At 49.8% G+C, this 26,904-nt stretch overlaps 2 protein-coding genes across 2 annotated transcripts; one reads left to right on the plus strand and one right to left on the minus strand.

The window, feature by feature from the left end:
- The first annotated feature begins 2,959 nt into the window (after nt 1-2,959).
- On the plus strand, nt 2,960-4,607 carry LOC102564589 (putative olfactory receptor 2B8). Its single transcript, XM_014604067.1, has 2 exons — nt 2,960-2,986; nt 3,639-4,607. Exons 1-2 carry the CDS (start codon nt 2,960-2,962, stop codon nt 4,605-4,607), a joined length of 996 nt encoding a protein of 331 aa, XP_014459553.1.
- Nucleotides 4,608-19,343: 14,736 nt separating this feature from the next.
- On the minus strand, nt 19,344-20,309 carry LOC102564355 (olfactory receptor 2G3). The gene has a single exon (XM_006264429.1). The coding sequence runs from the start codon at nt 20,307-20,309 to the stop codon at nt 19,344-19,346; it is 966 nt and encodes a 321-aa protein (XP_006264491.1).
- Nucleotides 20,310-26,904: the final 6,595 nt, after the last annotated feature.

Here is a 26,904-nt window from a genome sequence, read left to right on the forward strand (position 1 = left end):
TAGAAATAGGATGATGCAATGGACCCTGTTTTTACCAATGTAATTCTATAGACCCAAACTCTGCTCCAGGTTCTTTGACTTGCACACTCCTTGCTTTGCAGGTCTGATCAAAACTGGCAGGGCCACAGCAGTTTATTCTCCACTCCCACCTCTCAGCCTATCCTGTAGGAACACTACAACCCTAGGAAGCCTAGGTGATGTACTTTCACATAGAAATTTAATATATTTCAAGTGCTAGGTTGAGTTTCACTAGATTTTGCAGATATTTACTTCTCATAGGGCATGTATAGAAAAAATGAGGGGCATGTGTGCACAACACTTTAAAGCAGGTTAAATGCTTTTGCACCATTTTAATGGTGTTGGTGTTTGCATGTGTCCATGGTGTATTGAACATTAATTCCAGCTGCTGTAGAACATTCGGCAGCATACTGCGCCTTAAATGACACTGGAGCACAGCAAACTAAAACACATCTGAGAAGTTTTAATTCGCTGCCCTACAGCCATGAAGCGAAGCAACAGGCTCAGTGAGGCTCAGGGGCTGTGCAGGCAGCCTGGCAGCAGCCTGGGAAGGCAAGTTCCACCAAAGGAAAAAAAAAAAGCGGCAAGCCTGATCTTTGTTTTTCCTTCTGGAGCTTGCCTGCCTGCATGAGCTCCTTCCCTTCGTGGCTGCGGTGCCCCCCAGGACTTCCTGAGCCAGGTTCATTTGGATGAATGCCACTGGGGGGGGTGCCACTGCCGTGAAGCGAATTACCAACTCCCCCTCCCCCACCCTCCTACAGCCCAGGGACCGCTTCACCCGCTAGAGAGGAAGGTGAGGCATGGGTGTACACAACACGGGGGTTTACTTCACCCTAAATTGAAGTGGTGTTTTTAAAATCCCACCACTTCAATTTAGGGCCCCCATTTCATCTACACATGCCCATACATACCAGCTGCAGCTCCATTCTGCCTGCCTGACCTCTATAATTTCTAAGTTCCCCATAACCAATATCCACATGTGCTGGGGAACAACTGTAACCATGGACTGTGGCTAACCAAGAGTCCATTTTAAATCCAGTTTCCTATAGTCTAACTGGCCTCTGAAAAATTAGCACCCTCCACCAGAAACATTTACCTATATAGTAATGGGGAATAAGGCTGTAATTCTTTTTTTAGTGTTTGCTTTATTTCTAGGCTAGGAAAATCCAGACTTCTATACTACAATGAAAGTATGTCTTCACCTATGGATCACTGGCTCAACAGGGGCTGGGGTGGCATGGTTGCTAAGGTGAATAGTTGACAGCTCAGAGGTTGCAAACTTTGAGGCCAAAGCAGTAGCATTCACTGGATGGCTCAGTCAGATTCGAACAAATCTGTGAATTCCGCTAAATACCTTGTGACAAGGACATGAAAAGGGCAAGGACTGAATCATCAAATAGGATTATTCTGTATTAGTGCAAGCTGGTCCTGTAAGTAAAAAGTCTTTCAACGAAGAATGTGCCCAGATACTAATCTACCAACAAGCATGTATCAGACTCAGGATGTCTAGCTCCTTAAGGAGCTGGGGCTGAGTGCCTCCCACCTTGACCTCAGCACCATGGACTGTCCTTCTGCTCCCCCTATCCCCTAGGCCTGTGAGAAAAGGCAACTATTCGATTCAGATTCGGATTCAGCTGGTTCGGATTCAGCCGATTCAATTCGGAGATCCAAATCGCTTTCCTGATTTTATTTGGCCGATAAGCCACAGTGGGATGAAAATTGCATGGGTGGTAGCTCTTGCTGAGCCCACTAAGCATGCCAAGCTTCAAGGAGATAGGTTCAGGGGTTTCTGGGAAACTGCACCTCAAACTGCTGACAAGCAAAACTCATGACATAGGTGACACTGTGTATGTGTTAAGGTACAGTGGGGTGAAAACTGCAGGGGTGGTAGCCCCTGCTGTGGCCACAAAGCCTGCCAGCTGTCAAGGATATATGTGCAGGGTGAGCCTGGGTTCTAGGGCCCTGCACCTCTGGCCACGAGTAGGCAAAACTCATGACATAGGTGCTTGTGGGACTGTGTGTGTGTTCAGGTGCATCCTTCCTGGCACTGGGGCCTCTGCACAACATAGCGGTGTGCCTCCATGAGGCCTTCTCCTCCCCTACTGCCTTGGCCTGGTCCACCGCTGTAAACAACGGCAGGTTAAAATAACTTAACACCCAAGCACCAGCAGCATCAAAGGTACCAGACAGAACTGTCACAGAGCCTTTCTTTTTATAAAGGAATTGACAGCAACAAGTAAAGATGTTGTGTTGGATATATGTTACTTGTGGTATGTGGTGGCTTATCTTGTGTTTTTATGTTTATATGTTTATTATGAAAAAAAATAAAATAGTAAGAAAAATATATCTTAGGAAGCTTTTGGGTGGAAAAACCTTTTGTCAGGCTGAGGAAGTACCTGCAGTTGGTGTGTCTCCTGGTCCTGGATGGACGGAATAATAAAGAAGCCAGAGGCTGACCTGGCATGCAATGCAGGCAAGAAAGCCGGTCAGTGAAAATGGAAATGGAGGTGTTAGGGGGTGAGGGACAGGCTGGTGGGGGAGAAGGGGGGCGGGGGAGAGGGAAGTAGCAGCGCAAGTAAAAGTGCAGAGGTACCTGGGGAGTCAGCTGTCCAAGTTTTGCCTGCCTGCAGCCAGAGGTGCCGGGCCCCAGAACCCACACTTCCCCTGCAGTTTTCACGCCTCTGCGCCTTAACACACACACACTGTCACCTATGTCGTGAGTTTTGCTTGTCAGCAGTTTGAGATGCAGTTTCCCAGAAACCCCTCCACTTATCTCTTTGAAACTTGGCACACTTTTTTGCCTCAGCAAGAGCTACCAATCCTGCAATCTTGACCCCACTGTGGCTTAACAGACACACGTGACATGAGTTTTGCTTTCAGGATTTAAGGTGCAGTTTCCCAGAAACCCCTGCACCTATCACCTTGAACCTTGGCAGGCGTCATGCCCTCAGCAGAAGTTACCATCCTTGTAAGTTTCATCTGAATCAACCAAAAACAACAAAGTTATAGATATTTCATTGATTCCACATTATACCGTAGAGCTGAATCGCCGAATCTTTTCCGAATCGATTTGGAAGCTCCAAATTGATTTGGAAAACATTAACCTTCTAGTGATTCCATTTAGATTTATAGATTCAGCCTCTGAATCATTTGAATCATAACTGAATCACGATCCGAAGCTTTGCATAGCCCTACTATCCCCCAGGACAGGGGCAGGAAGCAGAAGCCACAGACCACAGAGGGAGCATGGAGGCCCCGTCTGCTACTGCAATCAGAGTTGTCAGTAAGTTGCTGTTGGCTGAGGGCTCAGGGACTGCAAAAGAGCCCCTTGTAGGCCAAATGCAGTCCATGAGTCACAGGTTGGACAGCCCTGTTGTAGATAGTCTCACACCATCTCTTAGACCTGCCACCATTTCCTAGTCATGGAGTCTAAACTGCTAACAATACTCACAATCCCAGCCTTCCAGCCTTTTCCAGGTGTAGCTGTTATCTGCTCACTAAGCTGCACAGCTCTCCATGATTCACGTGCACCAGACACTGCCAGTCACGTTCTGATACCTGTTATCACCAACCTCCTTCCCGAAGGGTCCTTGTCACCCTTCCTTTTTCTGTACCTACAGGTGATGCATAGCAGAGCAGCATGGCAGAACCTGAAAGAAGAAAACCAGAGTACTGCCGAGGAATTCATCCTGCTCGGGGTGTCTGATCAACCACAGTTGGAGCTGTTGCTGTTTGTGCTCATTTTAGTCAGCTACATGATGACGCTGCTTGGGAATGTCACCATCATTGTCGTCTCTCGGCTGGACCCCCATCTCCACACACCCATGTACTTCTTCCTCAGCAACCTCTCCTTCCTTGACATCTGCTATACTACCAGCGTTGGCCCCCAGATGCTGGTGAACTTTCGTAGCATGCGCAGGTCAATTTCCTGGGGCAGCTGCGTGGCCCAGCTCTACATCTCCCTTGGCCTGGGGTCCACAGAGTGCCTCCTGCTGGCAGTCATGGCCTTTGATCGCTACGCTGCTGTCTGCCGGCCCCTGCACTACTCAGCAATTATGAGCCAAAACCTCTGCCTGCTTATGGCTGCTGGATCCTGGTTTGGTGGTCTGGTCAATTCACTGGCACAGACAGTGCTAACTATGCAGCTGCCACGATGTGGTCGGAACCATATTGATCACATCTTCTGCGAGGTGCCCGCCTTGCTCAAGTTGGCCTGCACTGACACTTCCTTCAATGAGGCAGAACTGCTTTCTGTTAGTGTGATCTTCCTGGTGGTGCCTGTGAGCCTGATCCTCATCTCCTACGGCTACATTGGTGCTGCTGTGTTGAGGATCCGCTCGGCTGAGGGCAGGCGCAAGGCCTTCAGCACCTGCACCTCCCACCTGGCTGTGGTGTCACTTTTCTATGGCCCCGGCATCTACACATACCTGCAACCTCCCTCCAAGGGTCAGGGCAAGATTGTCTCCCTGTTCTACACAATGGTCACCCCAATGCTGAACCCCCTGATCTACACACTGAGGAACAAAGAGGTACATGGGGCCCTGAGGAGGCTGCTTCAGAGAAAGCCAGGCCTTACAGGTTGGGCTTAGTTCATTGACCTGGATCCCTCTGTTCCCCATGCCTCCTGGAGCATTTCCATGTCTTCCACTTTTAGCCCCCCAAAATCCCATTTCTTTTTACTCTCTTCAACCCTTTAGGTCTCTTCTATCTCCTGCAACTGATTATATGAAATCAGGAAGTTAGCCAAAGGCTTGATTTTCATTTAGAAACCAAGTTTCTGCTCCCAGGACAGAAAGAAATTGTGACCCACAGCCTGTTCTTCTGATGCAGTACTGGCAGACTGCATAGGGTGCCTGCCAGTTGAAGGGGAGATGTAGCTGGTGTAGAAACCTGCAGTTGAGTCCAGAGCTGATTATGGGGTTATCTGACCCAGGGATTCTGCAGTAGGTGGCTAGGGCTGATTGGAGGGATTCATCTAACCCAGGAGAAGGGCTGGGCTTAAGGCAGATATAAGCCTGGTCCCTGAGCAGGGCTGGCAGTAAGCTTTTGGAGCCAGCTGAGAGAACACCACCTCAGCAGGATGGCTGCAGCTCTAGGAAGTCAGCATTTGAAGCAGTCTGTAGGTTTGGGAAGGAACTAAGTGTGGAGGAGGTTCCCAGGGACCCAGGAAGGGGTCCGCATGAGCCCAGAAAGAGAGACCAAGAGCCAGTGGGCTCTGGCTAATCCAGAAAGAGGAGCCAAGTATATAGGACCCATTTCAGGGTGAGCCCAGAGAGAAGGGCCAAGCATGTAGGACCTGAAGAGGGGTGTGACACCTAGAAAAAGGCTGCCAGTATGAGGCCTGATGAGTCCAGGGGCCAAGTATGAGGGACCTGATGAGGTATGTAAGCAAGCCAGAGAGCAGGGCCAAGTGTAAGGGACCTATTGAAGAGTCTGGGGGGTCCAGAGGGACCGGAGGATGAAAGAACCAGGGGAGCCCAAGGTAAAGAGACTGAACTAGGGCCAGCAGGCCTGGGAGTCTGTAGCTCAAGATGGGTGAGGCTGGAGTCTTACAGACCAGGATGGGCAAAGATAGCCAGAACTGGGAGGCTTGTGGCAGTGTTGCTTCTAGACAGTACCACTGATGGCAAATTCCAGGGAAGGGCAAGTATAAGGCACCCAAAAACACCATCCCCCATTGCCTTATGGGTTACCTTTTGGTGGGGAAAGGCTAGGGGAGCACATCCTGAGAAAAAAGCACTGGAAGGAGGTTTCGGTGGTCCTAGGGCCCAAAGAGGAGGCCAGTTAGAAGGAGCAGAAATCTCAATGGACCCATGCAGGGCCAGGGCCCAAGAGGGGTCAAAAAGTCCAGGAGAGACCACTGCAGAGCCTGCCAGACCTGAAGAAGCCTGGAGATCTCAATTGGCCTGAGGCAGGGCCAGGACCTTGGAATGGATAGGGAAAAGGTCCATGTATGGCCACAGCCTGAAAGGAACAGGATCGAGGAGACTGTGGCCCAAAATGACAATGGCTAAGGTGGTGCCACTCGAGTTGGGGAGGGTCCAAAGGAGAAATTGAGAACAGGACCCTGAGGCTGAGAGCGTACCCAGCAGGAAGAGCTGGAGCTGAGAGAAAGTAAAACCAGAAGTAAGTCCAGAAGTGTCCAGAGGCTGCGGGGAAAGAGTGGGATCAGAGGTCCAGCAAGGAGCCAGGAAAATATGAGAGCAGACAGGTCCAGAGGCCTGGAGAGAGGCCAGGAATGTGTGGGACTAAAAGTGTCCAGGAAGAGACCAAGGAACCTGGAAGCTAAGAGAGGGGCCAAGTGAGAAACTGAGGGTCCTGAGGGCCCAGACAGGGGCCAAATGAGAGACTAAGGGGTATGGCATCCCAGGGAAGGGCTGAGGGAAACACCAAGAGCTCTAAGGGCCCAGGGGAGGCTTGTGTGTGTAATGAGAGAACGGCAATGAGGATGACATCTGTGAGGCTTGGGGCATGGAATAGGGACAGATCGGAGCTATGCAATTAGCCCATAGAGTGCAGACCACAAACACCAGGTGATCATTGAATTAAGACCAGGGCAGCCTCCTGCATCTTAAATAACCATTAATTATCAAGGCGTGGCAAGTGAGAAGGGCCAATTGCCCATAGAATAGGGTAAAAGGACATTTTTTTTTGGCTTCCAGGGGCTTCATGGTGACCTTTGGAGATGGTACCCTGTGACAGTGACTATGTGCATTTGTGGCATGACCTCACACCAGGCCTCTCAGCAGAGCTGGAACTCTACTTCAGCCTGGGCAATATGTTTTTTTTTAACATATCCACAGCTAGCTACCACATACCATAGGCTGATCTTATTTGGTCCTTCATTTTCTTCCTGACATATTGTGCAAAAGCAATAAGGAGGGCATTAGTGTTAAAAGAGGCCTCAACTTAACCTCAGGGGGATCTGGACCCACATCTGCCACTGCCCTGCAAAGTGTTCTGGTCATCTGAATGTGAAGTGGGCAGAGCTGAGAAGATTCTCTGCTCCTCCAGGTACAGCCGGCTTACAGAGAGGAAAAGGTTGCAAGAGTCCTGGAGCCCAAAGCTGTGTCTGCAAAAAGCACATCTACTGTGCTCCCAATGTTGTTTATTCATTTTATCCAAAGACCATTAAATGCAATGAGCATAATCAATGTCAGGGGCAGAACCAGGACTCCTTTTCTCCAAGCCCAAGGACCTCCTCCTGCAGATACAAAATCAGGCTCCCTCTTGCATGTTCTTCTAGTTGTATGACTCTTGCATCCTTTTTCTCACAGTCAGCTAGTTTCAGCAGGAGGGGTGGTGCTCTCAGCTTTGCATAGGCCATGGTCTGGGGCTTCTGGCACTATTCTGAGAACTGGGAGGTGAGAATCTTAGACTCAGAGGCTTTCAGTATGGAAAGTAGAAGGCTAAGGCAGGGTTATGGTAGAGGTCTATAAAATCATGAGGAGTATGGTTCAAGTGAACAGGGAACTGTTGGTCACCATGTCCCAGAACACTAAAAGGAAAAGACACCTGATGAAATCAGCAGGTGACAGGTTTACAATTAATAAGAGAAAGTACCTTTTTATGCACTCTGAAGATAACTTGGAATTCTTTGCACAGGAGTTCGTGGAGGCAGATAAAATAGGTTCAAGAAGAGACTGGAGAGTTTCATGGATGATTGATGGCTATTGAATGGGACCATTGGCAGCTGTAAACCAATAAATGCCATGGAGGTTATTTAATATTAGATACATCCAACTAGAAATGTCTGGTTCAATGCTCTCCCTTTATAGCACCCACTTCTGCCACTGTTGGAAACAGGATGTTGGGCTAAATAGACCATTAGTCCAGCCCAGTATGGCACTCGTCATGTTCTTATGCTATGTTGTCAAGTTGGAAAGGGCATTCAAGTCACCCAAGGTCATCTGGTCCAAGCACCTGAATGAATGCTTGAATGTTACTTCTTAATCAGCCCTGTCTAATGATACTTATCCAGCCTGTGCTTCAAAACTTCCAAAGAAGGAGATCCCACAACTTCTCCAAGCACTCTATTCTACTTACATTTATCTGTGTTGAGTTAATTCTGTAGCCTCAAATCCCTGCAAGGCTGAGGGGGAGCTAAAGCCTTGGCCTCCAATTTCCAGAACAGGTGCCCTCACTAATAGGCCATTACACAAAGCTCAGCCACCGCTGCCCACAGCTGAAACTGGATCACAGCAACCTGAAGCAGGTGAGGGATCCAGCTATTTTGTGGTTTTTGGAAAGAGTGAAATACAGTCACTTTTGGGGACATGCAGAATTTAACTATGCAAGTGGGACTAAGTGGAACTAGAAGCAACATAGGCTGTCTGTTTCTGTTTCCCATCCCCTGTTTCTGTTCTTTTGGAGGACTAGAGACTCCATCACCAAATAAAGAGGCAACAAACCAGTCTCTCATTGGTTCTGTAACTGCTCTACCTTCAAAACATATCTAAAGATCAATGGAAAGATTTTTTTCAAGAGGCACTGCAGTGGTCACATAGACATAGATGCACATGTTTGATGATTCAAGGTGGCCAAAAACAGAGAGTACCCAGGTCATACTGAAAATCAAGTATTCACAACATTGAGTTTGGCAAAAATCATGAGACTTAAGTATATTGTAACTTCTGCAGTCTTTGCTTTGTTTTTTGCTTTCTAAGCCCTCAGGCCAGAGTGGGTTTTTTAAATTCAGACTCTACTCCACATCCCCAAAGAGTAAAAATATGCTTGTTTATTCATGATTGCCAACATTGTCTCATAATCATGGTAGCGTAACGTGATTTTGTAGGCACAAAGGTCCGGGAATTATGCAAGAGGCATGGAAATGTTTATGCTTTCATCTTGTATTGGTCTATCTGCATGACTAGAATAAAGTTAGACACACTTTTGAATGCAAGACCTAACGAACATCCTGCATTGAAAATCTTGTCTTATTTTCTTCGAAATAGGCAATTGGTCCAAAAAGACAGAGGTTACCAACCCCCGGACTGTAGCTCAGTGCTGGGCCGTGAAGGGATGACTGCCACTCCACTGGAGGGTTAGGTGCCGGACCAGAAGTCCAGAAGTGGCCGGCATACTGCAGACCGGTAGCCAACCCTTTTTTATACAGAGTATAAAAGTATAAAAGTACACTAGTCGCTTCCGGTCTGCGGTTTGCCAGTCCATGGTCTAAAAAAGGTTGGGAACCACTGCAATTAGCTATATCGCCCCAAAGTGCCAAAGTGATACTGAAAAACAAGTATTCACAATATTGAGGCGTGCAAAAATCATGGGACTTAAACAAATTGTAACTTTTGCAGTGTGTTGCTTTGCTCCCCAAGTCTCAGGGAGGGACAGCCTCCCTCATGCCTCACCACACCCCTGTCCTCTAGTTCACAACATCCCTCCTGGCTCCTTACTTCTTCCTGCCCTATTTCTGCATCCATTTCCTGGGTCCTCAGCCTTCAGATCCCTTGATGCTCCCTGCTTACCCATGGAAGAATCACGGTGGTCACCCTTCATTGAGTTCATAGACATTAGGGGAGCATCTACACATGCAAACGTGCGCTTGCAGTAGCTCATATAGAAGTGGTGCAAATTTGAGGAGGGGCTTTTTGCCTCAGTGCACGTGCCCAGACATGCACTTTGGTGTGGGGCAAATTGTGCCACCTGGGGCAAAATAACCCTGCCTGGCTCCTCCTGGGTCTGCAGCCAGGGGAAGCTAGAGCTGGGAGCCAGTACCTGTGCTGTCCCCAGCAGCATAAAAAGCTGGCCTGTCCTGGCCCCATCAGTGCAAAAAACTGCCCTGCCAAGTAGCAGGGCTACTCACTCTCAGGAGCTCCGGGTGTTACTCAAATTGCCAATTGCCCAAATCAAAAGCAAGACCTGATAAGGGGGGATAAGACAAAGTGCTGTGTTTATTGATTACATGAATTAGATGTGGAAGTTTGAACACACCATTCATACAAACACACACAAATTATTATGCACATCATTACACACAGACACACTTATACACAAAACAACCACATACATCAGATATAGTTACCAGCAATAGCTGCTCAATATCAGCACAGGGTGGCCAACCTCAGCTTATTGAGTAGATGATGATATTAGAAGATAGCAGCTTGGAGAAAGATCTTGGAGATAGCAACTTGGAGACAGCAGCTTGGAGCAGGGTGAACAGACGCATCTGTGTGCTGACAAAACAGCAGTAGAGAGAGAGAGACTCACCCAACTTGGCATTTTCAAAGTCTTCTTTTATAGGGGTTGGCATCCTTTGTTTCGGTACTTTGGGATTTTCCATACTCAGCTTCTGTTTTTGCAGTTGTTTTTCTTTTGTCTTCAGCTTATCTCAGCCTTGGAGTGTTCTTGCTGCCCATCTGGCAGGATGGGTGCATTCCTTCTCCTTGTTATATTCTTTGTGCCCTAGGCCTAAAAGGGATTCTTCAGCCATTCATTAATTAGTTTGCTGACCCGTAACTTACATTTGGCACCTTGCTGCGTACATAAACAGTTAAATCTTCTTCTCCCATCTCTATGCCATTCTCTCACCAGTCACCCTTTTACACACATACATAAAGGCTATGCAGAATTCATTCACTTATGTCAAGCAGAAGGATACAAAATGGAGTTTACAAGTAGCTTACAGGACAAGACTAACATGGCTACATCTTACTATTAATACACTCTATGTTAACATCAGCTACATTAGTTCAGTTCCTGCTACACTGCGGCCCAGCCAATTGCTACCTGGAGACACTACCCCTTGTGCCAGCTGGACTGCTGAAGCAGCCCTGAGAGTTCCCTGAACCCTCTACCCACTGCAGCAGTCTGGCAGTGGGGGCTGCTTCCTGGCTGTGACCTGCTGCCCACCTGCCAGACCCAGATGGGGATTGCACAGCCAGTAGAGACATCTGTCCCTCTACGCCAGCTGCCAGTGGGCTGTGGCTGCAGAGTTGGCCTTTGTGCAGCACTACTGCCATGTGTGCCCCCTGCCCAGCCATCTGGGCAGCTATCACCCGGAACATGTTCCAGGTGTGGTGGCCTGCTTTGAACTGTCAAAGCATGTCCTCCTGGCCCTAGCTGGCCAGGAGGTCAGCATCCTCCAGCTGGGTCCAAGGTGCCAGCTCTGAGTAGGTAGGGTCCTGCCACTGGCCTCCCTAGCAGGAATTCTGGTGTTCTCTAATTGAAAACTGAAAAATCCTTGATAAAAAAATCCCAAAGTGACTCTGTAAAATACCCATGTTCCTCCACAATTAAAACAAAAGACCACTATATATATAAATATATATATATATATATATATATATATACATACATACACACACACACACACACACATACAGAGAGAGAGAGAGAGAGAGAGAGAGAGAGAGAGAGAGAGAGAGAGAGAGAGAATCAGTCGAGCAATGTTTTATTGATATATCTACAGTGTTAACGCAATTTGGAAGCCTACCAGTGTCTCTATCATCATAATAAAGTGAATTCTAAATACCTATACATTTTGCTATAGGTTATACACCCCCACCCCCTGCACAGGGGCCACAGCCCCACCCCCACGTCCTCCCACAGCCCCCTGGATTGCTGCCCTGCCTGGCCACATTCCCCACCGGTTCCTGCAGGCCCCCCCCCCCGATGGCTGCCCCACCCATCCCCATCCCCCCCTGCTCCCCCAGCCCCACAAAGGCTGCCCTGCCAGGCGCCATCTCCCACTTGCACCCCTAGCCCCCCAATGGATGCCCCCCTCCCAGTCTCCAGCACTTAAAAAAAAATAAAAAAGAAAGCCTCTAGCTATTGCAGTAGCAGGGGCTCTGGGGCCTTCTGGCAGAGCCCACCCTCCTCCCCACCATGCAGCAGGGGGCAGTGGGGCCTGGGCTGGGGCTGTCACCTGGCCCCGCACTGGGTGGGGGGCCCCAGTGATCCTGATGGCAGCTGGAACTGCTGGTGAGTGCTGGGGGGGTTTGTTTTTTTTAATTGCTGGGATGCTGGGGTGGGTAGGGCAGGGCTGGGGGATGGGGCCAGGCAGGGAAGGGATCGGGGGGGGGGATTAGGGGGCTGGGGGGGATGGGGCCAGGTGGGGCAGGGACCCGGGGGAATGGGGGAGCAGGTGGAACCGGCGGGGGTCTCCCCCATGGTCCCCTCCCCCCACCTCCAGCCCCCCCCTTTACTAACAGCACTGGAGCCTGGGTCCAGGTCCCTGTGGCTGGCACGCTGCCTGCCCTGCAGGGGAAGGCAGTGTGCTTTAGCACCAGGGTGAGGGCCAACCATAGAGACGCTCTGGCAGCCAGAGCATCTCTGTGGAGGACCCAGCCTCTGGTTGCCTCAGGGCATGGTCCAGGACTGTGCCCTGCCCCACTTTTTTCTCTGTGGGATTTTTTGACCCCTGGATACCCAGGGGTCTAATTTTGACCCTGCGCTGCAGATTTGCAGCACGGGGAACATTTTCTCATTCCTGCATGTGCCCCTTGTAGTGTCTCAAATGAGTTTGAGTCACTTTAAGAGACACATGGGGGCTTGTCTGGACATGGCTAGGGCTAGAAGGGACCTTGGAGATCATTGAGTCCAGCCTCCTGCTCCAGGGGCAGGAAGTCAGCTAGAGTCAAATGATCCCAGTAAGATAAACGTCCAAACATTTCTTAAAGGAGTCCAGAGTAGGTGCTTGCACCACCTTTGGAGGCAGTGTATTCCAGGACCTGGGGACTCGGACAGTAAAGAAGTTTTTCCTTAAGTCCAGCTTAAAACGTTCTTGGAGGAGTTTGTGACTGTTGGACCTTGTCATCCCCTGGGGCACTCTGGTGAATAGGTGTTTCCCCAGATCCTGATGCACAGCCCTGATGTACTATAAACTGCCACCAGGTCACCCCCGGGCCTGCGCTTTTCCAGACTGAAGAGTCCCATGGCTCTCAGCCTCTCTTCATGAGGCCTGTTTTCTTGCCCTCTGATCATGCACATGGCTCTCCTCTGGACTCACTCAAGCTTCTCAACATCCTCCTTGAATTGTGAAGCCCAGAAGTAGATGCAGTACTCCAGCTGTGGCCCCACCAAGGCCGAGTACAGTGGGAGGATGACATCCTGAGTTTTACTTGAGAAGCATCTATGGATGCAAGCCAGAGTTTGGTTTGCATTACCAACTGCAACATCAGATTGCAGGCTCATGTTCATCTTGTGGTCAATCATGACCCCCAAGTCTCTTTCGGCCACGGTGCTAGCGAGTGTAGCACTGCTGAGCCTATCAGCTTGCTGCAGGTTTTTTTTTTCTTAAGGTGGAGTATCTTAAATTTGTTGGTATTGAATGTCATCAGGTTTGTATCCACCCACTTTTTAAGCCTATCCAAGTCAGTCTGGATCACCAGCCTATACTCAGGTGTGGACGCTCTACCCCAAAATTGGTTGGTACCAGGGGAATCTGAGGCAGGAACCAACACCTGTGACTTCAGTGGGATCACCCCCCTTAAAGGAAGAGGATAATTCCCCCTACTTATTTCGGGAGGGTGAAACTGGCTCAATAGTGGGACACATGAGGCAATATCACCAATTTCCTCCAAAAGGGTGACACTGGATCAAGATTTGGATGAATGAAGAAAGACACATGGGACAGCATGATTCATTTGTGTGCAGCAGCATTCCCTGATTCATATATGAATTACTTACTGACTCATGTTGATAAGTAAATAACTCCTCCTAAAAGCAGAACACACCACACCTGTCCACCAGTTACGTCACTCTGAAGCTGTGGGGGTCCTAACTGCACACGGGACTAGAAGGACGCTGGCCACACCCAGCTAGGGCAATTCTATATTCCCGTTCATTTCTCCAGACCTGCCTCCTCTCCTATGCCTTGAACTTGCATTCAGTTGGGTTCCCTCTGAACTCACTTCAGTTCATTTCTGAACTGCGCACAAAAACTTCTTAATGATCTGCCTCCACTTTCCATGGGGCTTCTCAGAGGCTGCAGCACAAACAGGACATGTTTTTAATAAGACCCAGATCCTATCTCAATTGTTGCCAGGCAGAGCAGGTGCCAAGATGTTAACAATGCCCATCATACTACAACCTGAGGCCTAATGAGGAGTCAGGCGCTCCTTTGCTGGGGCTGCTTATGCAAGGCATCCAATGAAATCTCCTTTGTTGAAGTCAGGTGAGGGAGGGCCCAGCATGGAGCCTCCCCAAAGTCACTCAAGGGAAAGTCACACACAGCCCAGGGCTTTCCTGACAGGGCTGAAACAGGGAGAAAGGAAAATCCAGCCCAGGCCAGAACACCAGCGTACTCAGGTCAATGACCTGACCTCCCACCTTAGCCAAACGTTACAAACCAGCTAGCCTAATCTGCTATCTTTGATGCAGCTCAGGCATCAGACAGGTTTGGGGATCCAAAATGTCTGCGAGACATCACTGGCCACCTAGCCCAGTACTCCACACCCCTCCTTATGCACATTTTCAGGCCAAATGGACTAGTACCAAATCCATAAAACAGTACAGTATTGGCTGCCTAGTTTATTACTTAGTACCTCTGGACACTAGATCAGTGGCCAGAAACCCAGAATCCAACAAGCTTTGCTGTCAGTTGATTGATTGGCCAGGTAGTGCAGCACATATTCTACTGAACCAGGGATCGGCAACCCTTTAGTGCCGCAGGCTGCCATGGGCTGTTAGTCCCCTCCTCAGTTTCCAAGATGCCTGCTGCCACCACCTCTGCTCTTTGTGGTACAAGCAGCTGATTCCTAAACCTAACACCCGGGGTGCAAGAGCATGGGGCTGAATTTGTTGGTGATGGTAGGGCCCTCCTCTAGGAGAGGAGAGACAGCAAATGGGGGGCTGTAGAGGTGGGGTGCTGAAGAGGTGGGCAGCAGTACAACACAGGGAAAAGACACAGCGCACCCTGGGCAAAACTGGATGCAGCTGATAACCTGTTCTACTGCAGGGCAGTACCAACATTAGTGTACATATTGATCACAGTATATGCTGCGTAAGGGTGCTGCTACAGGCTACCCACCTCTAGAGGCCTATTAGTGCCTACACTTCCAGTCTCCCCCATATTTAGTAGTTTCGCCCACCACATCTTCATATCAAAATTAATAGGGGAGGCTGCACGGCAGGCAAGGCACACTTTTGAAGAGGCAGGCCACCTCTGCTTTAAGGTCCATCCCCCACCCCTAGACTTGTCCCAGTTTTACTCTTCCTGAGCCCTTTAGCTCAGGGCCCTCGATTCGGGGCTGCAAGCTCCTGGCTCAGCTCCGGCCACACCCCGTGATCTCAGGTCCAGCAACCACAAAATCCGCCACGTAGGCAGCTAGCAGCCTTAAGTCTGTTTTTTTCCTGCCAGCTCCTGCCTTACAGTCTAGGCAAGCTCAGCCTCGTGTGGCCACAGAACCTACTCTAGCCCTTATCCCTTGTCCACTTGGTGTAATTTCAAGTTCAGGGTGTACCCAGTCACCCACTTTCAGGGGTCTCCACCTCCCCTACAACCACAACCCAGCTCCCTGGGGAACACAAGAACTACAAAATACAAGCACCCGCCTGGTTCAAAGGACTGTCCAGTACAGGGCTCCCCATGCCCCTAGGTGGTGGGCTCCAAGTAGAAAACAAAACCAAACAAAACAGAAAGTGCCCAGGGTGCTCAGCTTGCTTCCTAAGCAAATCCCCAGCTTCTCTTCACTCAGGGTTGACATCTGAGTCATCTCCCTGCAGTCTGGGCTCTGGTCCTGACACCTCTCAGAGAAGGTCCCATCCCTGGAGGCTTCCACACCCAGATGGCCACCCTGGCCTGAGGTTTGGGCTTGTATAGGGCTCACTTACATATGACCCATCTATTTCCGCCCCTGGGTCATCAGGTGCTGCCTGGACCTGGACCCCATGACTATGTTCCTTCAGGTTCCCCTGCAGGTGAGTTTGCCTCAGACATCACCACAGGGCCACAGGGAGAAGAGAAAAAGAGATGAAGTGGAAGAAAGTGAGAGTGGAGTGGGGAATCAGCACTAGGGGGATAGGAGCTTTTACCGGGGACAGGATGCACTGGCAAACACACAAAAGGTAAGGGAGGGCAAGGTGGAGTGAGGTGGTGATGGAGGGAAGAAGGGCTGGATACCCCTGGACAACCATTCCCACTCTGGTAACAGGTAGGGGCCTTTTTACACAGAACAGATACCTAAGCAATGAAAAGAGCCCAGGAGCCTGGCTTCCCATCTCTGCACTGCTTTAACCATTCAACTCCACTCTCCTCTCACACAAGGGAGATTCCCAGGGTCCGACTCTCAGCTGCACCCTCCAGATCCCACTTCCCTCCCACACCCAGCTCCTCATTCTCACGTCCACACAGCTCTGCTGCACATCGTTTTCAGCCCTGCACTCAAACCAGGGAAACATGCTAACAGCTTTCCCAGCCCATCTCACAGTCATGTAAAGACAAGAGACAGCAGAGCATCTTGGTACCCAGGGTGGCAGCGACACATAAGACAGTGCAAGCTTCTCTCCTGCCGGCAGTGGTGTGCAGTCAGCCACCACGGTGCTGGTGGCTGTATTTAGTGCCCTCAACAAAAGGGATCTCTGGTCACGCACACTGTTTTACCAACCCCTCTCCTCGCCCTTCCACTCCTGTTTTAAATGACAGGGCTTGACAGCTCTCCACCTGCTGCGGGGCCTGGGTTGCTTTTACAAGCACAAAGGCAGGCCTCAGGGCTGAGAAATGAGACCTGGAGCCAGGGGAGAGCCTGTGGTGGGGCAGGACCCATATGCTCCGCACAGCGCTGTGACCGGATGTGGGAAAAGCCCGCGGGTGAGAGGTCACTTTCCCGGCGCTCCCTCGGGCAGTCCCACAGTTGCAGGAGTCTCATGCTGTATTTGGGATGCAGCTCCCCCGGGCTCCATGCCTGCTCCCAGCCAAGTGCCCAATGCCATGCACAGCTACAACTTCCATTCACATCTGCTCCACCCTCTCCTTCCCCCTTCCCTCTGCCCCCTCCCCTCAACAGCCATGGCCTTTAAAGGGATTGTGGGCTATAGGTAGGAGCCAAGCACAACCAAAGACATGGGGCTTCAGAGCTGAGCCTCTGTCTCTACGGGACAGAGACCAGGTCTGTGAGCCCCAAGAGAGCAGGGCTAGGCTACGGCAGGGTACACGGCCAAGCAGACAGACCATGCACTCCTGCATCCACTCCCCATTAGAAGACCTTTCCAACTCATGATCTTTAGCTCTCTGCATATTTCTATCTCCCAATTTGTTTCCTACTTTCTCTCTTTCCTCCTCTCCCTCTGTATACTCCTATCCATCCTTTTCTCTCTGTTTCCACTTGTGTCCTGCCACTCATCACTGTCTCCATCAACCAATTTTTTTAATCCAATTCTTTCTCCCCTACCATATCCTTCTATCCATCTAGTTTTCTTTATCCCCCTAGATCCTTTCTGTGTATCGATTCATTGATCTATACACAAAATATCTTTCTTTCTCCAACTTTTTGTTCCCATTTACCCACCATTTCAGTTCTCTCTTTCTATATCTTTCAACTGATTTGTCTCTTGCACTTGTTTTTGTTTTTTATTATCTACCACTCTCTCTTCTTTTATAAATACCCATCCATCTCCGTGTTTCTCCCCTGTATTCCTTGGCTGGCAGCTATCCAGCCATTGCTTACTTACAGCTTAGTTTCTCACTCTCCTATGTCTTAATTTCTCACTCTCTCATACACACTTTTCCCTGGGCTTGGCTGGCATTTCTAATTCTCCCATCAACAATGTCAGTTGCTTCTAAGGAGGCTGATCCAGCTGAGACAGACTTAGGACACCCCTGCCTGCCAGCAGTGCATGGACAGAAATGTTTGCATTGTCTCCAGGTCCCTTACTCAAAATCAAGCCTTGGTACTGAGGGTCCTCATAACAGGGTGATGCTGGTTCTGAGGGACTGTGCTTTAGATTTGTTCTGAAGGTAGAGCAGTTACAGAGCCAATAAAAGATTGGTTTGTTGCCTCTTAAATGGGTAGCTGATGAAGGAGTCTCAAAAGAACAGAAACATGGGCGGGGGAACAGATGGAGTCAGACATCCTATATTGCCTCTAGGTCCACCTAGTCCCACTTGCAGGGTTAAACTCTGAATGTCCCCAAAAGTAATTGCATTTGACTGTGCAAAAGCCACAAAATAGCTGGATTCCTCACCTGCTTTAGGCTTCTGTGATCCAATTTTAGCTGAAGGCAGCAGTGGAACTGCTACTCACCTTTTGTGTAATGGCCTATTAGTTAGGGCTCCTGTTCTGGAAACTGGATGCCAAGGCCTTGGCTCCCTCTCAGCCTTACAGGGATTTGAGGTTGTGGGGTGGGGCTAGAACAGTTACAGCTGCACTAGGAACAACAGAATGAGATCAATACATACAACTGTACATGGAATAGACTGGCCAGAGAAGTTTTGAGGTCTTCTCCTTTGGGGGTTTTGAAGCACAGGCTGGATAAGTGCCATTAGACATGGATGATTAAAAGTAACATTCATGCATTCATTCAGGCATTTGGACCAGATGACCTTGAATGACTCTGATGTCCCTTCCAACTTGACAACATAACATAATAACATGACAAGTGCCATACTGGGCTGGACTAATGTTCCATTCAGCCCAACATCCTGTCCCTGACAGTGACAAAATACATGGAGAGCACTGAACCAGACATTTCTAGTTGGATGTATCTAATATTAGATACTGGGTTCCTCCTTCTGGGTTTACCCAGAGCACACATAGGTCCTAAACTCTTGGTCCCGCTTTCTGGGCTCACATGGACCCCTTCCTTGATCTCTAGGAACTTTCTTCCACACATTTAGTTCCTTCCCAAACCTCCAGAATGCTTCAAATGTTTCCTTCTAGAGCTAAAGTCATGCTGCTGAGGTGTTCTCTTAACCAGGTCCAAGATCTTACTGCCAGCCCTGCTCAAGGCCTGGGTTTATATTTGCCTTAAGCTCAGCCCTCCTCCTGGATCAGATTTCTAAACAGCCCTAGCCACCCTCTGTGGCATCTCTGGGTCAGATAATCCCGTAATCAGCTCTGGACCCACCTACAGGCTGCTACATCAGCTGCTTCTCCCCTTAAACTGGCAGGCACCCTATGCAATCTGCCACAGTCACATCAAAAGGAGAATAGGCTGTGGGTTCAATGTCTTCCTGTCCTGGGGGAAGAAACTTTGTTTTTAGGTGAAAATCAAGTCTTTGGCTAATCTCCTGATTTTTCATATAATCAGTCACAGGAGATAGAAGAGACCTGAAGGATTGAAAAGAGTAAAAAGAAATGGGATATTTTGGGGCTAGAAATGGAAGGAAGGGAAATGCTCCAGGAGGCATGGGGAACACAGGGTTCCAGGTCAACTGACTAAGCCCAACCTGTAAGGTCTGGCTTTCTCTGAAGCAGCCTCCTCAGGGCCCCATGTACCTCCTTGTTCCTCAGTGTGTAGATCAGGGGGTTCAGCATTGGGGTGACCATTGTGTAGAACAGGGAGACTATCTTGCTCTGACCCTTGGAGGGAGGCTGCAGGTATGCGTAGATGCCGGGGCCATAGAAGATTGACACCACAGTCAGGTGGGAGGTGCAGGTGCTGAAGGCCTTGCGCCTGCCCTCAGCTGAGCGGATCCTCAACACAGCAGCACCAATGTAGCCGTAGGAGACCAGGATGAGACTTACAGGCACCACCAGGACGATCACACCGACAGAAAATAGCTCAGCCTCATTGAAAGAAATGTCAGTGCAGGCCAACGTGAGCACTGCGGGCACCTCAAAGAAGAGGTGATCAATATGGTTCTGGCCACACCGGGGCACCTGCAGAGTTAGCACTGTTTGTACCAGTGAGGTGCCCATACCACTGAGCCAGGAGCTGGAAGCCATGAGCAGGCAGAGGCGACGGCTCATTATTGTTGCATAGCGCAGAGGCTGGCAGACAGCAGCGTAGCGATCATAGGCCATGACTGCCAGCAGGAAGCACTCTGTGGATCCCAGTCCAAGAGAGATGTAGAGCTGGGCCACACAGCTGCCCCAGGAGATGGCCTTGCACGTACTGTGGAAGTTCACCAGCAACTGGGGGCCAAGGCTGCTGGTGTAGCAGATGTCAAGGAAGGAGAGGTTGCTGAGGAAGAAGTACATGGGTGTGTGGAGGCGGGGGTCCAGCTGGGAGACGGCAATAATGGTGAAATTCCCAAGCAGTGTTATAATGTAGCTTATTAAAACAAGCATAAACAGCAACAGCTCCAACTGTGGTTGACCAGACAACCCCAGCAGGATGAATTCCTCAGCAGTACTCTGGTTTCCTTTATTCTGCTTCTCCCATGCTGCTTTGCTGTGCATCACCTGTTGGTACATAAAGAGCAAATGTGACAAAGAACCTTTGGGCAGGAGGTTGGTGATAACAGGTATCAGAGAGTGACTGGCAGTGTCTGGTGCACGTGAATCCTGGAGGGCTGTGCAATTCCGTGAACAGGTAGTAGCTACACCCCAGTGAGTGGGTCTGGAAAAGGCTGGAAGGGTGGGTTTGTGTGCTTGGTAGCACTGTTGAATCCATGACTAGGAAATGGTGGCAGGTATAAGAGATGATGTTAGGATGTCTACAACGGGGCTGTCGATTTTATAGCTTGAGTACTTACTACATGTGGCCTACAGAGGCTTAGTTTGCAGTCCCTGAGCCCTTAGCGAGTAGCAATGCTCCCCACTGCTCTGGCTGTGGTAGCAACCAGGGCCCCCATGCTCACTCTTGGACTTGTTGCTCCTGCTGCCTGGCCCTGTCCCAGGGACAGGCAGTGCAGATGGACAGTAGGGCTGTGCAAAGCTTCGGATCGTGATTTGGATTCAGAGATAATTTGGACAATTTGGAGGATTAATCTATGAATCCAGATTGAATTTTGGGAAGCTTTAGTCTTCCGAATCAGTTCAGAAAAAATTCGGAGATTCGTATGGTATAATGGGGATCAATGAAATATCTATAACTCTGTTGTCTTTTGGCTGATTCAGATGAAACTTGCAGGGATGGTAGCCTATGCTGAGGGAATGATGCTTGCCAAGATTCAAGATGATGGGCACAGGGGTTTCTGGGAAACTGCACCCCACATTTCTGAAAGCCAAACTCATGTGTGTGTTGAGCCCCATCAGGATGAAAACTGTAGGGGGATGGTAGCTCTTACTGAGGCCACAGTCCTGCCAAGTTTCAAGGAGATAAGAGCAGGGGTTTGGGGGAAACTGCACCCCAAATTCTTGAAAGCAAAACTTATGTCATGTGTGAGTGCTAAGACGCAGTGGAGTCAAAACTGCAGGGGTGGTAGCCCCTGGTTAGGCCACATAGCCTGCCAAGTTCCAAGAAGATAGATGTAGGAGTTTGGGGGAAACTGCACCTCAAGCTGCTGACAGGAAAAACTTGTGACATAGATGACCCTGTGTGTGTTAAGGTGCAGTGGGGTGAAAGCTGCAGGTCTGCTAGCCCCTGCTGAGGCCGTGAAATCTGGCAGCTGTCAAGGAGATCAGTGCAGGGTTTCTGGGTTCTGGGGCCCTGCACCTCTGGCTGCTGACAGGCAAAACTCGTGACATGGGTGCTTGTGCAACTGTGTCTGTCTTGGGGTGGGGGGGGGGGGGGTGGTGGTGAAGCTACTGCAGGCCTGGCTGCTAAGCTACTGTGTTACCAATCAGTCTTGTTTCACTCAGGAACCAGCTCAATGCATAGTAGCTAGCTACTAGTAGCGACTAGATAACGAATTAATTAGCAAGGATTAACACCTACAAAACCACAGACTAAGGAGAGGAAAGAATCAGTACAGACAATCAACTGCCCCAAGACAGAGGCAGTCAGTTGCACCAGCACCCATGTTACCAGTTCTGCCTGTCAGTAGCTAGGGGTGCAGAGTCCCAGAAGCCAGAAGCCCTGCACTGATCTCCTCAACAGCTGGCAGGCTTCCTGGCCACAGCAGGGGCTAGCAGACCTGCAGCTTTCACCCCACTGCACCTTAACACACACAGTGCCACCCATGTCACGAGTTTTGCTTGTCCACAGCTTGAGGTACAGTTTCCCCCAAACCCCTGTACCTATCTCCTTGAAACTTGGCAGGCTTTGTGGCCTCACCAGGGGCCACCACTCATGCAGTTTTCAGCCCGCTGCACCTTAACACACACAGGGTCATCTATGTCACTAATTTTGCCTTTCAGCAGCTTGAGGTGCAGTTTCCCCCAAACCCCTGCACCTATCTACTTGAAACATGGCAGACTTTGGGGCCTCAGCAGGGGCTAGCATCCCTGCAGTTTTCACCCCCCTGTGGTGTAACACATACATGTGACATGAGTTTTTTGCTTTCAAGATTTTGGGGTGCAGTTTCCCCTGAACCCCTGCACCTATGTCCTTGAGACTTCGTAGGCTTCATTCCCTTAGCAGAGGCTACCACCTCTGCAAATTTAATCTAAATTTGACAAAAAGCAACAAAGTTTTAGATATTTCATTGATTCCCCATTATACCCTATGGCTGAATCTCCAAATAGGCTCTGAAGCTTCAGAGCTGATTTGGCCAAATCAAATCAAGAAACTGATTTGGAGCTCTGAATCAAATCGCTGGCATCCAGATTGGCCGAATCCAAACCTGAATCAAATAGTTCCCTATTTGCACAGGCCTAACGGACGGTCCATGGTGCTGAGGTTAGGGTGGGAGGCATCCAACCTCAGCTGCTTAAGGGGTTGGGCAGTACCTGGGTACCCTCTAAGATGAGAGCCTTTTTACTTACAGGACCAGCTTCTACTAATACAGAGTTTTAGTGATCCAGTCCTTGCCCTTTTCATGTCCTTGTCACAAGGCAGTTAGCAAAATTCACTTATTTGTTAGAATCTGACAGAGCCTCCAAGTGAATGGTTGTGCTTTGGCCTCAAAGTTTGGATCTACAGGTGAAGGTATATTTTCATTGTAGTATAAAAGTCTGCATTTTCTTAGCCTAGAAATAAAGCAAACTCAAAAAAGAATCACAGCCTTGTGCCACATTACTGTATTCATAAATGGTTCTGGTGGAGGGTGCTAATTTTTCAGAGGCCAGTTAGACTACCGGAAACTGGATTTAAAATGGACAAAAGTGACAGGTTATCCATAATCCATGGTTACAGTTGTTCCCTAGGAGTTGTGGATATTGGCTATGGGGAACTTAGAAATTATAGAGGTCAAATGGGGAGTGGAGCTGCAGCTGATATGTATGGCTGTTTGTATATGCCACAGGGGTTTACTTCGGTTTAATTCTCCCTAAATTGAAGTGGTGGGTTTTTAAAAACAGAAATAAACTGCTGTGGAGCATACACAAGGGTTGGGCCCAATCCTTACCTGCCTCACCAGCGAGTAGGAAGGGAAGGCGAGCTGCTGGTGGGCTGAGCAGTCCCTGAGCTGGAAGGGGGGTCCAGTGCTTCCCTCCGTGGTGGCAGTGGCACCCCCCTCCCCCAAAGGTGGCACCTGCTCACAGGCACCCAGCCTGGGAGGTCACAGGTGGCACTGCAGCCATGGAGGGAAGCACCTTCCCCCCAGTCTAGCTGCGGAGGGAAGCACTGGCCCCGCCACAGCTGTGGAAGGAAGCATTGGGTCCCTGTGCAGCACAGGCAGGCAGGCAGGCTCCAGGGAAGGAAAAAAAAAGGTCAAGCTCGCCTCTTTTTTTTTTCTTTCAGTGGAGCCTACCTGCACGGGCTGCCTGCACAGCCCCTGAGCTGCATGGGGCCAAGTGCTTCCCTCCACGGCTGTAAGGTAGCAAACTAAGACACCTCAGACATGTTTTATTGTGCTGCGTCCCAAAGTCATTTAACACACAATATGCCCTCAATAAAAATCAATGGAAAGATGCCTACTCATTTCAAGAGGTACTGCAGTGGGCCCATAGATGCACATGTTTGACGATTCAAGGTGGCCAAAAAGAGGTCATACTGCAAATCAAATATTCAGAGCGCTGAATCTGGCAAAAATGACGGGAATTAAATAAATTGTAACTTTTGCAGTCTGTTGCTTTGCTGTTTGCTTTCTAAGCCCTTAGGCCAGAGTGGGTTTTTTAAATTCAGACTCTACTCCACATCCCCAAAGAGTAAAAATATGCTTGTTTATTCGTGATAACCAGAATTCTAATGCAATAAAAAGCTTAATACTTCCGTCTGTCTGTCCATAACACTGGGGGCCAACTGTGCATGCACCCCAGAGAGGGCGGGTGGCAATTGGCTGCACAGGTCCTGCCCCCTCAGGCAGGAAGCCAGAGGTGGAGGGAGCTCCTAGGCTTTAAAACTGTATTGACTTGCCCCAGCTCCTGTCAAAGCTGATAGGAATTAGGGGCAGTAGGACCTAGCAGAAGCTTCAGCAGGACTGAGCAGCCCAGCCCGCCCCGACCCCAGCAATTGTACTACCTCCCTGCTGGCACTGCCGGTACCACGTGACCCGGCTGCATTGCAGGAGCAGGGAACACTGAGCCGCGGGTAGGGTGTGTGTTTACCTAGTGTGCGTGTGTGTGGTGTGGGTATGCGTGGGGTGTGTGTTGTGTGTGTAGCTAGGGGCAGAGTGGGTGGGTGGGTGTGGGGCCAGGGACAGGGTGGGTTAGGCGTGGTTGTGCAGCCAGGGGTATAATGGGTGGGTGGGTGTGGGTGTACAGCTAGGGGTTGGATGGGTGGGTGGTCATGGTTGTGCAGCTAGGGGCAGAGTGGGCGGGTCAGTGCATTTGTGGAGCCAGGAAGACAGTGTGTGGATGGGTGTGGTTGTTTAGTCAGGGGCACAGTGTGTGTATGTGTGTGAAGCCAGGGGCAGCATGGGTGTGTGGGTGTGTAGCCAGGGGCACAGTGGGTGAGTGGGTTTGGTTGTGGACCCAGGGGCAGAGTAGGTGGGAGGGTATGGGTGTCCAGCTGGGACAGAGTATATGTGTGTGTTCATAGGATGAGTCCCACATGCACTCCCCACCATACACATGCACCCAGACTCCCTTCGCACCGCCATACACACAGACCCCCACATCCCCTCCCCCTCACATAGCCCAGGCACCCTCCCCACCACACACATCTCCCCACAAACCCCATACCCACCCATACCCCAGATATCCACACACACCCACATGCTTCGTCACCCCACATACCCACACCCCCACAGCCCCCCACAAACCTATACTCACCCCCCCCAATATACTAGAGTACAACTTCATTTTAAGCTATTGGGAAGTCACCTCTATGTACACTACACAAACACATGTAAATCAGGACAAAAATATTTTTTGGAATCATATTAATGAATGCTGCAGATGTTTCCTTTTTAGAATATAATTTGATATTTTTCTGGTTCCGAGATCACACAACCCCTTGCTGAAAGGAGTACTTTCGGGGGCAAGGGGACAGACTTCTGGTGGCAAAGGTCAGGGGTTAGGGGGCCGGACTTCCGGTCACAAGATGGTGACCAGGGGGTGGAGCACCTGCCAAGGGGTAGAGCTACCCATGAGGCCTTCGATAGCTTGCCAAAACTCGGTAAGTAGCCCTCCGTCCAAAATAACTGCCCACCCCTGGTTTATGTGGCCAGCCCCAAAGGGTGAGTGGTGGGGGGCATGTAAGCTCTCCCTGAAATGCTCTGTCATTCATGACGGGCAACTGGCTAGTTCTCTTATAATCATGGTACTGTTAGCGTGATGTTTTAACCATGATGGTCCAGGAAGTTTGCAAGGGGCATTAAAGTTTATGGGGTTAGTTCTTGTAGTGATCTATCTGTGTGACTGGAAAAAGGTTAGACACCCTATTGAGTGCAAGACCTAATGAATGTCCTGCATTGAAAAGCTTGTCTAATTTTCTTCCAACCAGACAATTGGTCCAATAAGAGATTTCACCCCCAAAGAATCCTTGCTTCTCTTAGAATCACCTACATCAAGGAGCCAAAGCTTTAAGAAAAGGACCAAGTCTCATAGGACTTGAACTTTGATTGTGAGAATTAGCAATGCTATGTCAAGCTTGATTCCCAAAGTGCCTGATTGCTATTGTAAATCTTGGCCATGGCTGCTTGTAGGGACTTCAAGAGATTGCTGCAATGTGCAGTGATAGGTGCTATTCTATTGGCTCAATGTTTTTTTTGTTTTCTTCACGTGGGTGAAGGAGGGAAGAAGGGCTAGGCTTGGTACCCTTGGACAGCCATTCCCATTCTGGTAACCAGCAGGGGCCTTGTTCCACAGAACAAATACCTGAGTGGCAAAAATAGCCCAGGAGCCTGGATTCCCAGCTCTGCACAGCTCTAACCATTCAACTCCACTCTCCTCTCATACAAGGGAGATTCCTGGAGTCCAGACTCTCAGCTGCACCCTCTAGATCCCACCTTCCTCCTACACTCAGCTCCTCGTTCTCATGTCCACACAACTCTGCTGTGCATGATTTCAGTCCTGAGCTCATAGCAAGGAAACAGGCGAACAACTTTCCCAGCTCATCTCACAGCCATGTAAAGATAAGAGACAGCAGAGCAGTTCAATACCCAGGATGGCAGCGACACAGGACAGCACCAGCTGCTGCTGTGCCAATGGTGGTGTGTGGTCAGCCACCACTGGGCCAGTGCCTCTATGTAGCACTGTAAACAAAAGGGACCTTTGGTCACTGCCACTGTTTCCCTGGCCCCTCCCCTTGCCTTTCCACTCCTGCTTAAAAGGACAAGGCTTGGCAGCTCTCCACATGCTGCAGGGCCTGGGTTGCTTTTAAAAGCATGAAGGCAAGGCTGGGAAATGAGACCTGAAACCAGGGGGAGCCTGTGGTGGGGCAGGATCCATATGCTCCGCACAGCGCTGAGACCGGATGCAGGAAAGGCCCGTAGGTGAGAGGTCACTTCCCCAGCACTCGGGGAAGGTCCCACTGTTGCAGGAGTCTCATGCTGTGTTTGGGATGCAGCTCCCGTGGGCTCCATGCCTGCTCCCAGCCAAGTGCCCAACCCCACTCAAAGCTACAACT

This window comes from Alligator mississippiensis, chromosome 11 (assembly GCF_030867095.1).
Source record: "Alligator mississippiensis isolate rAllMis1 chromosome 11, rAllMis1, whole genome shotgun sequence".
NCBI classification, from domain to species: domain Eukaryota; kingdom Metazoa; phylum Chordata; order Crocodylia; family Alligatoridae; genus Alligator; species Alligator mississippiensis.

Bases quoted from the DNA above. Each gene is read 5' to 3' on its own strand.
- LOC102564589 (XM_014604067.1), top strand. From the start codon at position 2,960: ATGCCCTCAGCAGAAGTTACCATCCTT. The intron at 2,987-3,638 runs GTAAGTTTCATC...CTGTACCTACAG, and splicing joins CAGCAGAAGTTACCATCCTT to GTGATGCATAGCAGAGCAGC.
- LOC102564355 (XM_006264429.1), bottom strand. From the start codon at position 20,309: ATGCACAGCAAAGCAGCATGGGAGAAGCAGAATAAAGGAAACCAGAGT.